Below are 17,219 nucleotides of genomic sequence, written 5' to 3' on the forward strand. Positions count from 1 at the left end.
CCTATTACACTTAACTATTTAAGGACTCACTAACTTTGGCCATAATAATGTATTAGTAGTTGGCAGCTCTGGTAGAAAGATCAAGGCATTAGCCAAGCAGCTCAGTTCAGATCCTCCTATCATGAGTAGAATACATTAAATTTGGTTTTCATGTTCCTAATTCACTGTCATATGAAGCTTTGGATTCTGTACCTGGGTACTTTTGTATGTTAGACTGGTTTTGTGATTTGTTTTAAGTAGAAGCTGGAGGTTATTCTCACTCATTCTGAGTAGTAGCACTCATGTATTAGCGGTGATGATCAATAGTGATCATTTCTCTCTTTGGAGGCCACAGAGCCAGGAAGTAGACTCAGATTACTGCCATGGAGCCAGGAAGTAGACTCAGATTACTGCCATGGAGGTTCAGGCCAGATGTAAATAAAGTCTGTAGTTAGCAACGAAAGGCCATCTACTCAGTCTCCACTGAAGAGCTTTACAAACAATCCCCAATATGTCAGGAATCCTTTATGTAAACTTGCTTCAGTGCCTAGAGGTAAGGAAACCTAAGGGCACTGTGATTTTGTAAATATGTTGTGAAATGACTCTTAAGATAATGGACTGGTTATTTCAAAAGAAAGTTTTCATACAGAAGTACAGTTTAGAGCAAGAAAACTACTTAAAATCATGTTTTTATTCATCAGATTGATTTTTGAGTATTTTAACCATTAAAATATAGACTGTCTTCAATACATAGTGTAGCTACAGTCTTATAAGAAACTACTTAAAATCATGTTTTGTATTAATCGATTTTTTAATATCTTTACAATTAACCAGGTCATAGGCTATCTTCAGTGCAGGTGTGATTTCATCCTTATTTTAGTCATTTGCAGAGAGTTAGCTATACGTATTATTCTGAACTGGCCAGATCTAGAAAATTAAATACCTTTTCTCCTCATCATGATGCATGAGCATAGATCAGAAGTGTCATGTCTGAAATTCAAAGAACACTCATGATATTGAGACATAGTATCTAATTTTAATTATAGAGGAAATGATACGGTAGTCATTGGGATTTTGTCAGTTACATGTAATCACATGTATGTGTTCCAGGTGGGATGGGCAAGTAAACCTTTTTCACAATGACTTCACTCTCATTTGACTGTCAAACATAATAAAACACAGAGTTCTACTTACACTTCAAAAAATACCAAGCAATAAAAGCAAAAGTCACAAATCCCAAATTATATACTTATCAGCGGCCAAATCTAGAAACCTTCATACAATGATAAAACTAGAATAATTTCTAAAATAAAAAGGGGATAGCAATTGTTCTTCTTTAATTACTACTAACATGCTTTAAAATGTACCTGCACTTAGGATTAAGTAAAACATAAAGCCACGATGGGGGACTTAACACTATTGTGTGAGTGAATTTGTTAAAGAACAGGCATTGATGAAAGAGAGAGAGAGGGGAAGGAATTGGCAGAGGTGTGGATACAGGACCTTAGGGGTAGAGAGAGGGCTTAGCCACAGCAAAGATTTCCTGGACAGGCCAGTCTAATGATCTGCAGAACTAGTCAGAATAAGAGCAGTAAAATTAAATTGTGCTAGTGTTGTCTGTTAATTGTAATAGAGTGTCAGAGATGGTTTCCATGTCTTCATAGTACAATTTGATATTGTCACCTAAAGATTACCCTCCTTGCTTGATATCTGCTAGTAATGCTTGTTGACGATGATTGGAGTGAAAAAATTGTTCCTATAGTGTATCCTTATTTGTAGAAATTAGTACTGGAAGACAGAGAGAAAACAATTCTTTTCTGGTTCCCCTTCTGAAAAGGCAGACAGCCTGATGTCATTGCTTTGTCAAGTACGTTGCTCAGAATATATTAAATACCAATGCCAAATTTAATGATTCTTCAATCAGCTCCTTTAAAAGAACTATTTATTTGAAAATAACATAAAAAGAGATCTCTCTAAGATATAATTAATCAAAGGAAATTTGAAGGTATAAAATTGTGTTGCCAATTTATTAAGCAATTATTGGGTTGCAATTCTACCACATGAAAAAAAAAAATCTCAGTTAAGACCATTACATAATCTTGAAATTGCATACAACCTCTCATGGAAAATGTGCTCACATTTTGAATAATGATATAATTTAACTTATTGTAAAATGACAGAAAAGTCACTGTTCAAAGGCGGAGTGTAGTTTACAATTACTATTTATTACTTTTTTATGTCAAGGAGGTAATGGCGCAAGAACATCGACAAAAAAATTTGTTGGTACATCATGGTGGTGGTGGGAAGAACCAGGTTGCATCCAATCAACTTGGTTCCTTTTCCTCCATAACTAATAAGCTGTGTTACATTTTCTTTTTTTACCCGAAGCTCATTGTAAAATTAAGTTATGAGTTCTGTTCATGGATTGTGTTTTATGTTAGGAGAGTTTTCTAAAAGCCTGAAGATGGTTTTTACTCATTCTGAGCAGTAGCTTCGGTATATTTAGAGGCAATGGCCCATAGGGCTCATTTATCTCTTCTGAGGCTGCAGAGCCAGGAAGTAACTCAGGTTTCTGCAGTGGAGATTCAAGCCAGATGTAAATAAAGTGTGTGGTCAGAGGGAAGAGGATGTCTACTTCATCTCCTCAGAAGAGCTGTAGGAACAAACTCCAGTCTGAGATATTTTACGTCAAACCTGCTGCAAAGCCAAGGGAAGCCATAAGAAAGTAAATTTTGTAAATGTCTTGTCACATGACACTTAAGATGAGACAGGTTATGCTGAAAGCACAAGAGAAGTACAGGTTACCCCAAGATAGATATCTAACTATCAATAGCTTTTGTATTAGTCAGTTTTCAAGGTTATCTCTCAGAGCAGTAGGCTTGGTTGGCAAGTAAATACCTTTTATGAAACACTACTCCTCTGTCTTCAGTGTTTGCTGCTTGCTTTGCCGTTTTACTTTTTCACTAACTCTTTTTGTTCTTGTTGTAATTGCACATAATGGTAAAAATGCCTTCGGGGTTTTAGCCCTGCTTCTCCTCTGATTCATTGCACCATTTTCAGGCAAGCCTTCTTTATCTTTATATCTATGGATTACAGATACTTTTAAAAGATGGCCTCTTTTCGTGGGTATAGCCAAACGACTTAGATTTGTTTTCTGAGTTTTATTTATTTTTGTTTCATATTGTCTTGTTTTTTAGTTTTTGGTTGTTGAGATTTTTTGTTTGTTTTTGTGTTCTATTGTTGTATTTTTTTTTTTGCTTTTTTGTTTTTGTTGTTGTGAGAATCACAAGAAATTTCATGAAGCACTCCTTTTAACTGTTCTGCCATTTACTTCATATCCTTTCCAGAAACAGGAATAGAAAAGCACTTCATACAAATTTTAATTCCTTGATACTCTATTTTTCTTGTAGGTCTTTTGTTAAAAGGCTTCTTTCTTAACAAAATAGAAGTCCTTCCCTGTTGGAAAACATAATTGAGGCTATTTTATTTTTTAATAGGCAAGACTACCCAAAAATCTGAGTCAGTTAAGAGTTTTTGTAATGAGAAATATCCAAGACATGATTGTCTTATCAGGATTTGTATAAACCAGGAGACATTTGTCTTCAATTCCTCCACCTTCCCTCTTCTAACCTTTACATGACTTGCCACTTCAGGAGTCAGGTAAAAGGAAAAAAAGTATTTTTGCTCATTGGCTTTATTAGCACAATTGTCAATGTGGATGATGCTGTGTATTTCTAAGGCCAACTTTGCTTATGAACAATTTAATATAGCCATTCATTTTGTTTGGACTCTGTTCTGGGGAGATGGCCTGTAGTTCCCCTTCACTTCTAATTCTAATTCCAACCCACCGGCTCCCCTGAAACAAGTAGTTGTTTGTCTAGCCCAGCAGGCCAGGGGGGGTGGGGAGAGCCTGGAGGTTGCCGGTGAGAAAGTTTTCTGGGACTCCATGCCTTCTGGTTGGGAAAGAGTCTGGGGGATGACCTAGAAGAGTCTCAGGGGAGAGAGCCTGAATTTTGCAGGTCCTCCCCACCTCACAACTGGAAATTGTTGGCTTGCATAGAACTCTGGATCGCGTGGAGGAAAGGTCAGCATTGAAAACATCAGTGTACCCATTTTTCCTTTTTGCCAAAAAGACAATGATCTGAAATTTGAAAATTTCCTGAATCCTGCTGAGGGCAACCTGAAATTTGGGCCAATTCCTTTCTATCCCGAGGTTGGGTGGGTGCTTCGTCCTGCAGTTTCACTTACATGAATGGCTAACCTGTCTACCTTCTCTGGGTCTCAGCCACCTAAGGAAATTAATGCTGAGAATCAACTAGCTGATGAGGAAAACAACCCATACTTAAGAAGATTCAAGAGCTGTAAAATGGGAGAAAAACCAAAGCAACCAGAATCATTCCCTATCAAAATAAAGTTATTCAAGGAGACAGATGCCATTCTGAGTGAAATTAAACAAGAGCTTGAGGGAAATTCTAGTAAATCAACAAAAAGACCTTGAGGAACTAAAAATTATGATTTTTCCAGACTAAAAAAAAACAGCAGGAAAGAATCATCTTTGTTGATGCTTGAATTCATCAAGTGAATTCAAGTGAATGAAACACTTGACCCACACAAAAATAAGTCCTAAAAGATAGAAATCAGGAGAGAAAGTAAAATCGGTTAGAGAATATGCAGACTCAATGTGAGTAACCGGCAGCCCAGAAGGGTAAAAGGACGAAGGTGAAACAATACTTATACGCACAATATATGAAATTGTCCAGGCTAAAGAAACACCTTGTGTCTGCAAATTAAAAGGCCCACCGTGATCTATGCAGAATAGATGAGACAAGATGCACACCTAAGGACAATCTGATAAAATTTCCTAAATTACAACAAATCTTACAATTTTGAGAAAGGAGTAAAAGAGCCAGAAGCTGCTGGAGTAAGGCCTACAGACCACTAAGAGAATCAGGCTGTAATCCTTAAAACAGATGCAAAAAAAGTCACCTCATTTATCAAGATAAAGTTCTGTTTCAGATACATTCCATCACATTTTCTAATTTATTTCTTCATAGTATTATCACTCTTAAAAATTTCCATTAGTTCCTTTTTCTAGGTTTATTGTCTGTCTTCTCTACTAGAATGCAAGATGCTTGAATTGCAAGGTATTCATTTCCTGTGTCTTTAGCTCTTAAAACAATAAGTATTAACTGACTGTCCATTTTAAGTTATAGAGTTTAAGGTTATTATACAATAATTTATAATAGATAAAATATTTTCAAATTGAAGGTGTAGTTTTTAAAAGTTGCTACACAACGGGTTTTTACCAGAGAAATGAATCTTATCTATTTACATATATATATATTTTTTTGATTTAAAAGGTAAGATTTTTTTAAAGGTCTGTAGAAATTTTATTTAAGATTTTAACCTTGTAGAAGAAATGTGAAAAGCACTGTCTTAATTATGTTGCTATTGAAGTATAGTATTTCCTTTTCATTTCTTATTAAAGGAAAACAAAACAAAACACAACAAAACTCCAAGGCAAGAATGCTGTCTTTCTAAAAATATTTTTTTGTTTTTAAACTAAATTTATTGGGGTGACAATGGTTAGTAAAATTACATAGGTTTCAAGTGTACATTTCTATAATACATCATCTAGCTATCACATTGTGTGCTCACCACCCAGAGTCAGTTCTCCTTCCATCGACATATATTTGATCCCTTTTATGTGTGGATGTATATCCAGTTCAAATGAGTGACCGCTATGTGGTGGGACTAAGTTAGTTCTTTGGTTTGTACACATTAATGAGACGTCTCCTATGGAACAATGCAGTGCTGGGTGTTGAGGGTCACCCATATTTTCAAGGAGCTCACGGTCTAATACATGAGCAGCAGAGTGATAATCTCTCAGTGCCGTCTGTGTGCCGAGGCAGAGTAGTCTGATGATAAGAACCTGGCCTCCAGAGTTAGAACGCCTGGGCCTGAATTCCATATCCTCACCCCTACAGGAGGGTGACGTCATCCTCTAATTTTCAGATTTCTTTTCATAGAGACTGATGCTCATGATACTAAACATTTCATTAGTATTTTTAGTATTAGGTATAAAATGTGAATGAAAATAGAGGAAAAGGAAGTGACCTTGTTATAACAAGACAGGTTCAATCCGACCTGAGTTGTCCAGAATTACTTCAAGAATAGCTGCCCTCGTGCCAAAATAAATAAGTAAATAAAAATAAAATAAAATAAAATAAAATAAAATAAAATAAAATAAAATAAAAGGCACTGCAGGAGATATGAGCAGAGTAAAGGAAAGACTCTGTCAATCAGAAAGTGGTTCATAAATAAAAGATGTTTGTGATTTGAAGTCCAACAGGCCTGGAGCCCAGTACATAATGAACACCAGCAACTGTGTAACCTCAGGCAAATCACTAAAATTCTAAACCTCAGTGTCTTGTCTATATGACTAGAATGAGATAACTCATGGCTATGGTAAGGTTTAAACACAAACATGCAAATCCCTTAGAACAGTGCCTTGCACATAATAAGCACTCAATAAATACTTAATATCTATTGTATTATTTTTTTAAAAGAGAGACCAAAATGCAAATGTCATCCGTGTCTACACGTGTGCTATGCAGGGGAGAGTAGCCATGCTGTTTTATTTTGGGTGGATGGATGCACCAGAGTCTGATAACCTTTGAGCTTTAAAACTCGATGATTAATTCCCCTTATTATATTTCATGCTCTCCAAGCATAAAATATAAATATATTCTTCACTGCAAAATTATGAATGAATATTCTGGCATTCCAGCCAATTTCTGTTCCACAGTAGTCCCATATTAAGTAAACTCTCATTAAATTGGGGGTAGTATATATCTGTCTATAGGGGGCACACAGATATTTCTGTCTGAGTGGTAGGCAGACAGTGAAACAGGGAGAAAAGGTAGCGAGGTATGAGTTTTCACTGCTGTTCATGAGTAATTAGGGAGAATCCCTAAAAAATTGGGGGTATAATCTCTACTATGTGATAACATCATCATAAACTCTCATCAGTTTGCAACCTGACCCATTCTTAGGGAGAATTTAATCATTTCGAGAGAGTTTGTCATAGCATATTTAATTAGCCATTTGCCCCCATTAATTGGAAAGTCTTACTGTTGTGGAAAGACTTACTGGTTCTGACTCTTTTAATAAAGACAAAAGAAGAAGGAATTTAGTCGCTGTATATATATATTGTCATTGCTTTCTTAGACCCAGAATGTTCCATCTATGGCATTCCCGTTTGCACTTGTACTGCTAACATTGCGGTGTTTCTTTGGATTTACAGAGCCCAGTGGTATTGACCAGGAGACAGCACTGGCTGGTGCACAGGGCTTCCTGGGCTGTCTCTCTGCAGTGCAGCTCAGCCACGTGGCCCCTCTGAAGGCTGCCCTGCACCCCAGCCGCCCAGCCCTCATCACTGTCTCGGGACATGTGACAGAGTCCAGCTGTGTGTCCCAGGCTGGCACTGATGCCACATCAAGGGAAAGGACACACTCCTTTGCAGGTAGCATATGGGTCTTCTTTCCTCAGTCACAAACACAGCTTGGCCATTGGATTTAAACTCTTCTGATGTTGCCATTGATGCTCCATACTTGAAATGGTTTCTTAAAATGGATTTTGTATAACTGTCAGTTCTCTTGTTCTTTTCCAGATTCTTATTCTCTTATGCGTGTGGGCCATTACAGTTGACATTGCTTAAGTTTAAAATGACAGAGATCCCCCAGTGACCTACAAAATTCTGTTCTGGTTTAAAGTATTTATGAAGTTTTATAAAATTTCTCCTTCTTACTTGCCTATATCACCCCCTCTCCTTTCTTTGTCTTTGTCCTTTAATTGCAGATCATTCTGGAACAAGAGATGACAGAGAACCCCGAGCTAATGCAATCAAAAATGACTCTGCAGTGATTGGAGGTAATACAAAGCACGAATGAGCTCTTCTTTGGTACTTATTATCATAACTAGTAATGATTAATATTTAGCATTAAAGAAATTATGTACGAAGAATCTATAGATATCCTAAGTATTAGGACTGAATCCTAAGATAATTGGGGGCGGTTTATTATTTAGTACTGGATTGTCGTATAGTCGTCCTGAATTCCCAGCTTCCTTGGAGATTTTCAGTATAAATAATTGATAATTTCACTGAAGCATCACACTTAAAGAATAGTTGCTAAACCGTATAATAATGAATTGAAAATGGTTATCTACATTCCCTAGATAATTCTGAGTATATTTCAGGAAGTATCATTTTTGATGGATTCTTGGACATATCACTGTTTCTGCAGGGGTTTATGTAAAAAGTAGAAAAAATCCTGAGATTAACATTAGAAGTATATATTTTGTTGCCTTAATACTTAATAAAACAGACTTTTTCATGATTTAAATGCTCGCATCAATGAAGATTACACTTTTAGTTGCATTTTTATCAAATGATAGGTAAATGGGATAAAAGTCATTCATAGTTATTTTACATTACAGAATTAACAAAAAAATTTTTAAAAGTATATCTTCCTGGCAATGAAACAGCACATTCTCAGAGATAGAATTTATTCAAAACCAACCCTCCAAATAAACTTCTTTTCTTCCAGATTAATGGTTTTAAGGATGTAATTCATCAAATTATTGAAATGTTAAGTCGTTCACCTTTTCTCCACACTCTGTCCACATGATATGGACATAAAAAATAAACAATTATTTTATTACATTGCAAGATAATGTGTTTACTCACATACTTGGGCAACTTATGTGGGCTTTATGCCTGATGCAGTTGGTTTTATTTTTCATAGCCTTACTCATGTAGACATCAACGTCCTTCAAGTAGTTAGGATTTTATTTAGACAGAGTACAGTTCTGGTCAAATCTTTGTGGGGTTATTAACATCCCCACTGAGGATATTAACATCCCCACTGCTATTTCAGTTGCTTTTCTTTTTATCAAATTAATGGTGTATAAATTAAAAATACCTAAAATAGGATCCCCAATTATTAATACAGCAGGCAAAAAACAAAAACCCTGCTAGAAGAGTAGGTAACAATTACATATCTAAAAGAAATACATTAATATATTATTAATACATTACATGGTAAAAATTCACTTAAAGCCGTAGCATTTCAAATCAGCTCAACGTTTTAAACCAGGGTTCCTAGTGAAACAAATTGTCTCAGTCTCACAATGGTGCTTTCAATACATTTACCTTGTATAGATATAAGGAAATATAGATAAAGATAGATATAAATAGAGAGTGAGTATATAATCATAGGCAAGATTTACAGAGTAATGGAAAGGTGTGTTGGTAAGTCATTCTGTGTTATTTTGAAATGAAAACAAATTATAGGTCACCGGTGAAATTTTTACTTGATTCAAATGCATAGATCAGAGGAAGACAATATGGAAGGTTTGCAGCCCAGGGACTCACCAGGGTCTACCGATCTGGTGTCTGCTTTTGATTATTTCAGGGACTGAGTTTCAGAAGCAGAGCAGCTGGCCATGGCCATCGAAACTCAGAAGGCCTTGTCTGGGACCATGTGCAATTTATCTGCTAAATCACAGAATATCATCCTCTAGTGTATTTCCCCGTCTGGTAGCATGGTGGTAGAATTCTTCAACCGTTGTCTAGTTATTCATAAATTGCACCCACTGTGTAACAATAATTAACCCATTGAAGGATTTTCCAAATTGGATAATTCCCCAATGTTCTCCATTTTAGACAATCTTTTCTTCAGTTACAAAACACTGAATAATGTAAGATGGGAAATTGATTTAATAAGACATTTAAAAGCTGGTGACCCAGACACTGCTGAGGATTTCTGGCCAGGCTACACAGATATGGATGGTCAGATTTACACAGAGAAAAAGCTACTTAATTTCCTCATAAAAACACATTCACACAGAGCTTCAAATGGCAATGTCATAGAATGCAGTAGTTGGCTATATTTCATTTAAAATATCTTTTGTTGTTTTGTTTTGTTTTGTTTGTGTAACAGGTTAGATCAAGATTTTTCTTGGACATGACAAATCCTGATATTACATCTTCTCCAAATTAAAGGATATAAATCACATACATGGAGCAAACTACTTCCAGAGTCCATCCATGATTTTGACTGTCTGGATGTCCTCTCTGGGCCCATGTGATGTTTATTTTACAATTGCAGTAGCCTGCTCTCTAGAATATCTTCACCAATTTTTCACCTTTAAACAAGGAGCCTACAACCAGACAATAGAAATATTTATAAGAATTCCTCTGATTACTTTTCTAAGAGGCAAGGTATAACCACACATGGATATTCTGATTAGAATTATTATTTATTAACCTGGCTAATAATAACAAAAAAGTAACCACACCGATTAGTAAATTCTTCAGATTTGAAGTGCAGAATTTGGTCACCACACTTGTATTAGATTTACCAGCAAGGAATTGCTATCCTTCTCAGATAAGGCTGACCTAGCCAAAAATCAGCTTAGCTGTTGGCAATATTGTGATTAGTGATAGTGAATTTGCCCCTGAAATCGTGTGCTCAGGAATCCACTGTGACTGACGAGACCTTTCCTGGATTTGGCTTGGTTGGACTCCATTAGAGTTGTTTGCACCTAATTTAAGCTAAAACAAAGAGTCCTAGTTTTAAATAGGAGGGCCCATCTACACTGCCATTTTCATTATGCCAACTTTTGTCTAAAAAAACTACATTAGTTAATAACTCCATGGATCTCATCAGAAATGTCTAAGTATGAGGACACTCTCCAACTCTTGGTGACAGACAATCATTTTCCAAATTCTATTTTTCATGTGAAAGCTTGACTTTATCACTGGCAACAACACATATTGTCTGTCATTCATGAAGCAACAGATTTCATTCTAAAATGAAACTTCATTCATTTTGGAGAAAATATCTGCCAAATATCCAAGTCAAAGCAACCATAGTTTATCAGTTGCTCTTTCAAATGCAAACAGTGCTCCATGAAGCAAAAAGCAATCAGTTCAGCTCACACAACTCAGATGTCCACACACGCGCATTTCCTGGAGACAGCTGTCATATTTCAGGATGGGCCAGAAGGACTTTATGTATACTATCCATTTAATCACCCAAAGTGTTAAAAAGACTTGTAGTCAAAGGTCAAGATTTAATAAAATGAGTAATTTTCAGGTCTTCATCAGGGACACTCTTAAATGAATGTGGCTTTTGACTGTCTATTTTCTTTTCCCTGAGACGGTTTGGTTGTGCAAGACTTCTACTCTATGTTTTCAGCCACCGATCTTAGAGGTTTGGTGGTCTTGCCTTAATTCACGCGAAGGACCCAGAAAACTTCCCCAACCTTGTTTTGCGGTATTCATGGATATATCAATTCAGTGAAAAAGCCATCTTAGTATTACTATGAAAATAGTTTTGACCCTATAGAACCCCTCACAGTGTCCCGGGGACCCCCAGGGATTCATAGATCACACTTTTGAAACTACTGACCTCATGTAATGCCAGGGTTGATAACCACTGGCACAGCCAGCAATTGTAGTATTTAAATGTTTCATTGACAACCAGATGTTTCATATGCCTCATATAGAAATAATCTAAATATACCTATATATCAGTATCAATATTCATTATTCAGGATTATTCACGTGCAGAACCTATTCCTGCCTAGGACAAATGATTTGAAAATGAACTTCATTCTAATGTTTACATATTTAAGTATAAAAGCATTTTTAATTATTTTACAGTGTTACTACTACTCTATAATTTTAAAATAATTAAAACTTGTCCGAGTATTAGCATGAAGTGACCACAAGGTCTTAGAGACCATCTTTGTTATTAAATATAAATGCACTACATAAATCCAATATACTATGCTTTCAGAATAACTGGAGGCGAACCCACAAGGTAAATAGAACTCTGAAGTAAACTCAATATATTATGATACCACCCAATCAAGAAATAACCTGAAGTTTTGATATTTCCAATTTATATATACTAGATGCGTGATTTGCGTAGCAAGTAATTTTACTATGACTTATTAAACAATGAAGTCAACACAGTTTCTGTTCAGATGAAAATTCTGACTTGGTATTTCTTTTCTCTTCTCTCACTAGGTTTGATAGCTGTTGTGGTCTTTATCTTGCTGTGTATCACTGCCATAGCTGTCCGCATTTATCAGCAGAAAAGGTTATACAAAAGAAATGAGGCAAAAAGGTCAGAAAATGTAGACAGTGCTGAGGCTGTTTTGAAAAGTGAGCTTAATATACAAAATGCAGTCAGTGAAAATCAGAAAGAGTACTTCTTCTGATTGGTAGCTGTGGTTTCACTTACAATTACGACAGTGTGTTTTAATAGCGAGGGGCTATCAATGGACAGGAAAAAAAAGATGTTTTTACATTGAATGTACCGGCAATGGATTTGCAGAACTGCCATCTTGTCATAGCCAGACGTGAGGTGGTTCCAGGAAGCCTCATCCAGTGACACATTTCATGGCAGTCATTCCTTATAACCAGGAATTAAATATTGCTGTTACTTTCCAATGGTTCTGATATGATCTAACGCAGAAGTTTAACTCACGTGATGACTGTGGTTTTTAAAACTGTAGCCCCGCTCTCTCAGCATAAGATTTGTTAGAGGTAAATATCAAAATTGGACTATAATGACCTTGCTTTATTTGAGAACATACGCTGTGTTTGCTTTAGTGTTCCCATGGTGTTATTCATAGACCTGGAAATGCTTCTAAGATCCTATTTGGCTGGTGTTTGCATCTTCCGTGGCCAAAAGCATTTAAACAAACCCCTTTGCCTTTCTCTGTATTACATTCAATACAATTTATCAATAGTCTTGAAAGATGTTCCGTTGTCATTGGTTTGTTTGTATTGCTCTTTTTCTATTTGACTGTTCTTAATGATTTTTAATGTGTTAGGTTTTTGAATGTCAGAATTCAGCTGTGAACATAGAATTCATATGTAACAAGACTCAGAAAGTGTGTTGGTTGTCAGTGTGTGATGTCTGGCCTTTTAAATTTTTTTCTATTTCATTTGCTATCATCATTTGGTAGTGGCAGTAGTTAAGACCCTGGCTAATGCCAATTTCCTAAGGATTGTGAAATGTTTGCAACTAAACTTGTTGATATGACAACACAACTCTTAACTCTGCAGAAACTTATTTTTATTTACAACTGCAATATCTCAAATGAAATATACTTCCGAGAATATTTTCCCCAAATGTTATGTCTGTTTTCTTTATAGATTTATACTTCTGTTTTCCTAAAGTTTATCACCAACTTTCCTTTGATCTCCCTTGACTATATTCCATGGTCTTATGTATTAGAAAAAAAAAGAGACACTTCAAAGTGTAGCTTTCCATTCCCCATTCTAAAATATATACCCCTTCAGGTATACATTTTGCTGTGCACTGACCTCCAGGACAGACGTTTTGAAATATAAACAGCAACCATGCCCCTTTCTACAAAACCAGTAGAGTGATTAAAGGATGCTCATCCTAAACAGTGATGACATACTGTGTTTCCCCAAAAATAAGACCTAGCCAGACAATCAGCTGTACTGCATCTTTTGGAGCAAAAATTAATATAAGACCCTGTCTTGTATTACATTATATAAAACCCGGTCTTATATAATATAAGACCGGGTTTTATATAATATTATGTTACATAACACCCGGTCTTATTTTACTATACGATCTTATTTTACTTATAGTAAAATAAGACCGGGTCTTATATTAATTTTTGCTCCAAAAGATGCATTAGAGCTGATTTTCCGGCTAGGTCTTATTTTCAGGGAAACACGGTATTATATGACATATACGGTGTGTCTTTCTAGTCACTTCGCATTTACAATGATGGGGTACACTTATAACAATGGGGTACATTTAACAGAAAGTACCAAAAATCAATATAACCAACTAACTAGTACATTCTGTTTAGGTGATGTATACATTCCAGGAGATTAAAGAATTATCAATAACCTTTTGAAACTGACACAATAATTAATTTTGTAGTCATGTAAACAAGATGTTTGCATGTAGCTATCTTTGAATTCCACAATTATGTAATAAAGGCACTCTGCTATTTATACTCACACTTTTCAGGTGCTTGCCAAGGAAAATTGGATTCCTTAGTTTTCTACACCAGAATAATTTGGAAATATGTGAATTAAGCATCTTATTTTACTTCTTAACTCTCCTTATAAAACCTGTCTTTTTTCATAGCACTGTGTCCATTTGGATGTGTCTGTAAATGCCTGACTAAATCTTAAGGATATGAATTAACATAGCAGTTTATGAAGGACCTATGTTTTCTGTTTTGTTTTTTAATTGAAAGGCTCATGTGGTGTCTAGCAAAGGACTGAACACAGAAATGGTAGTTTTTATTTGATACAAAACTGAATACAAACATTTTAACAACTCTGAATCTTTTACAAGTGTTCATGTTATATAGTAGCAGCATTTCACCTGGTTGGGAACAGGATAGAGACAGGTTTGTAGATAGTGAAGCCTCATAGCACTCTGTGGTCTGCACTGCTGGAAACTGCAACATTATGGCAGCAAAATGCATTGATACATCACATGACATGGTTTTCATTTCCTATTTTGTACCCCTGCCCTTCTTTTTCTCTTAATAAAATGCAGTTTTGAATTTAAATGCACAATATATTTTAAGAGACATTGTATAAAAGTTTAAAATAAGGCAATTATACTGGATTTTTTTTTTTTCTCAAAACAGTAAAAATATGTGTAGATGTATGCCTTCTTTACTGGTATGTGTGGTTTTTAAACCTTTTGGTACCGCCTGTGATTATTATGAATTGTTAACAAAAGCTGCATTTATAATATATATTTTTTCTTTTAAGTGGACTTAAAAATGAAAGAAAAAATAGAAAGTGTTTACTAATTGTAACAAGTAAAGAAAGTTAAACTAGATTTTAAGTTTTGCCAGAGAACAATTATTTGACTGTCGGCAGTTGTTTGTTTATTATGTATTTCAATTGAGTGATGTCCTTTTGCTTCTGTAGAAAGCGTGGCCAATGAGCACTATACAGATACACAGGATGATATGGAAAAATGCACCCTTCTGAAACACAAAAGTTAGAAAAAAAGTCTTTATTTGTGATTTCAAATGCAAACTATATATAATTAACATTCTCGTTTTGAGAAGACTTAAATTTTCCAAATCTCATTAAATTAAAATGTGCAATACACAAATAGAGTGGAGTTAGTGTGGCATATGAAGTGGGGGTCATCCGTGGGACAAGGCATCTTAATTAAACCGTGCCACTGAAATGGCCCTGGTCCACTCTAGGAAATAGCTCCATTTTCTTTTTTAATCCTTTCCCAAGTGTTGCTCTTTAAAGCACATTTAATAAATTCTTTAGATGGTAAGGTAAAGACAGCAGGAAGAAGAATCGATCAGACAAGCGACCAAACAGAATTCAGTCATTTAAAATGATCTTTCGTTAGATGGTATTGTCCTTCATCTGTATCAGAAACTTGGAACAGAGTCCATCAAGCAACTGGAGAGCACCGATGTATTATTTAGTGTGGATAACTCAGTTTTACAGATAAAGTGTCCAAGACACAGATATATGAGGTGATGCTCCCAAGGGGACATGTAGCAGCATGTACGTGGTGAAGCTGTGACTAGAATTTCCTTTCACTCCACATTTCACTGATCTAGTGTTTCAAAGACCTGGAACTTTGGCTATTTAGTGGTGTAGAAAATTTGAAGAATCTTGATATCCTCTTTGTCCAGAGTGACCTATAGTTCAGATCTTTTCCATATCCTTTAAAATGAACATAAACCTTTATTTGATGGTCATCGCCATTCATAGATTTGGTTTTCTTTAAAAAAATATATTAAGTTTATTGTTCTTGACTCTAGGAGAGAGAATTTTCACTAGAGCACTTTTATATAGTTTTTGTGAAATACACAATATTAAATCTGACTGATTTGAGTCATCAAATGTTTTCCTTATGAGAGAAGATGACACATCTTATATCCAAATGTGTTCAGTTGACTGACTCTCCTATCCATGTACCAAGTAAATGATGGATTTACCAAATACATTCAATATGACCTGCTTGTCTTCTGCTTTTCCAAAGTTTGGAAGATGGAGAGTGGTAACAGGGAAGGAAAAGTTCAGAAGCTACTAACTGTGTGTTGGAGATACATGTGAGTGAGGACATACATGTATATAAGAAAGAAGCAAAATGAGGAGAAAGGAAATATGAAACAGTTTTCATACAATGTGGTAAGAGAGTTGGACTTTTGGTGTATTGATAGGTTCCCTGGAGCCTGGCTTTGAAGTCTTGCAAATGAAAATAAAATCGGATGGAAAACAGTCTTCACCCACAATTATAATGGCTTCTCCAATGCATTCACTTTTTTATCCTTTCCCCTATTTATAACATAATTGTATTTAAATTTATTTTAGAAATATATGCATATATTTTAAAATTCAAATAGGACGAGAAATCTTACAAAGAAAAATAGCTCTCTGTTACTCTATCCCATCCCCATCACTTTCAGCTCTTTTAAAAGCTGGGTCTTTTTAGCTATCTGCATATTTCTTAATTACATGCTATAACAGGCTGGGGTCCCTGGGAAGCAAACTCTGAGACAGAGAGTATCATGAAGGACATTCATTAGGGAGTGCAATAGAGATCAACAGCTGTGGGGGAAAGGATGATGCAAGCTGAGGCACATGGAGAAGTTGGGATTTGGTGCCATCGCCAAAAGGGCTCAGCCAACCCTGTCGATATGGCCGCTTTTAAAGGTGTGCTGAGTTGACATGAGGGGACTGGGCCTTTAGTCTTTGTACCACCCAGACTTTGGGTGTTGACTGCCTGGTGAAGTGAGCATGAACTTGGACAGACAGCTCTCTTCAGCTTAGGAAGGTCCTGAAGAGAGATGACAAACCTCCTCAGCACGTGGGGAAAATACATCATTTAGTCCCGAAGCAGGGATCTAGGTGGTACAGTTCAGCATCCCTGAGGGTCCAGGCCTACGTTGCTCAGATCCACCTGCTTCATACAAGATCTGGGAGAAGCTCCTTCAGGAATTTGGTAAGCCTCACTTCCCAGGGGAAACTTCCACAAGGAAAGAGGATGGAACAAACCACAGCCCCTGCCCTATAGGAAGTCTCTTGGCTGCACCTGGGACTCATCCTCTCCTTCCTCTACAAACCATACCAGACTCTCATATCTCCAGCTGACAGCTCTGCAAAGAGCTTAACC

General features: G+C 36.0%; 1 protein-coding gene across 2 annotated transcripts in view; it reads left to right on the forward strand.

The window, feature by feature from the left end:
• Positions 1-13,053, forward strand: part of CNTNAP4 (contactin associated protein family member 4) — a 226,896-nt gene extending 213,843 nt beyond the window's left edge. For both annotated transcript variants that reach the window (XM_033129161.1, XM_033129162.1), the window contains 3 exons: positions 7,286-7,504; positions 7,840-7,911; positions 12,080-13,053. In XM_033129161.1, the coding sequence (XP_032985052.1) occupies positions 7,286-7,504; positions 7,840-7,911; positions 12,080-12,273 (485 nt within the window). In that variant the 3' untranslated portion in view covers positions 12,274-13,053. The remainder of the gene's footprint in view (positions 1-7,285; positions 7,505-7,839; positions 7,912-12,079) is intronic.
• The last annotated feature ends 4,166 nt before the right edge of the window (positions 13,054-17,219 follow it).

This window comes from Rhinolophus ferrumequinum, chromosome 15 (genome assembly GCF_004115265.2).
Source record: "Rhinolophus ferrumequinum isolate MPI-CBG mRhiFer1 chromosome 15, mRhiFer1_v1.p, whole genome shotgun sequence".
Classification (NCBI taxonomy): domain Eukaryota; kingdom Metazoa; phylum Chordata; class Mammalia; order Chiroptera; family Rhinolophidae; genus Rhinolophus; species Rhinolophus ferrumequinum.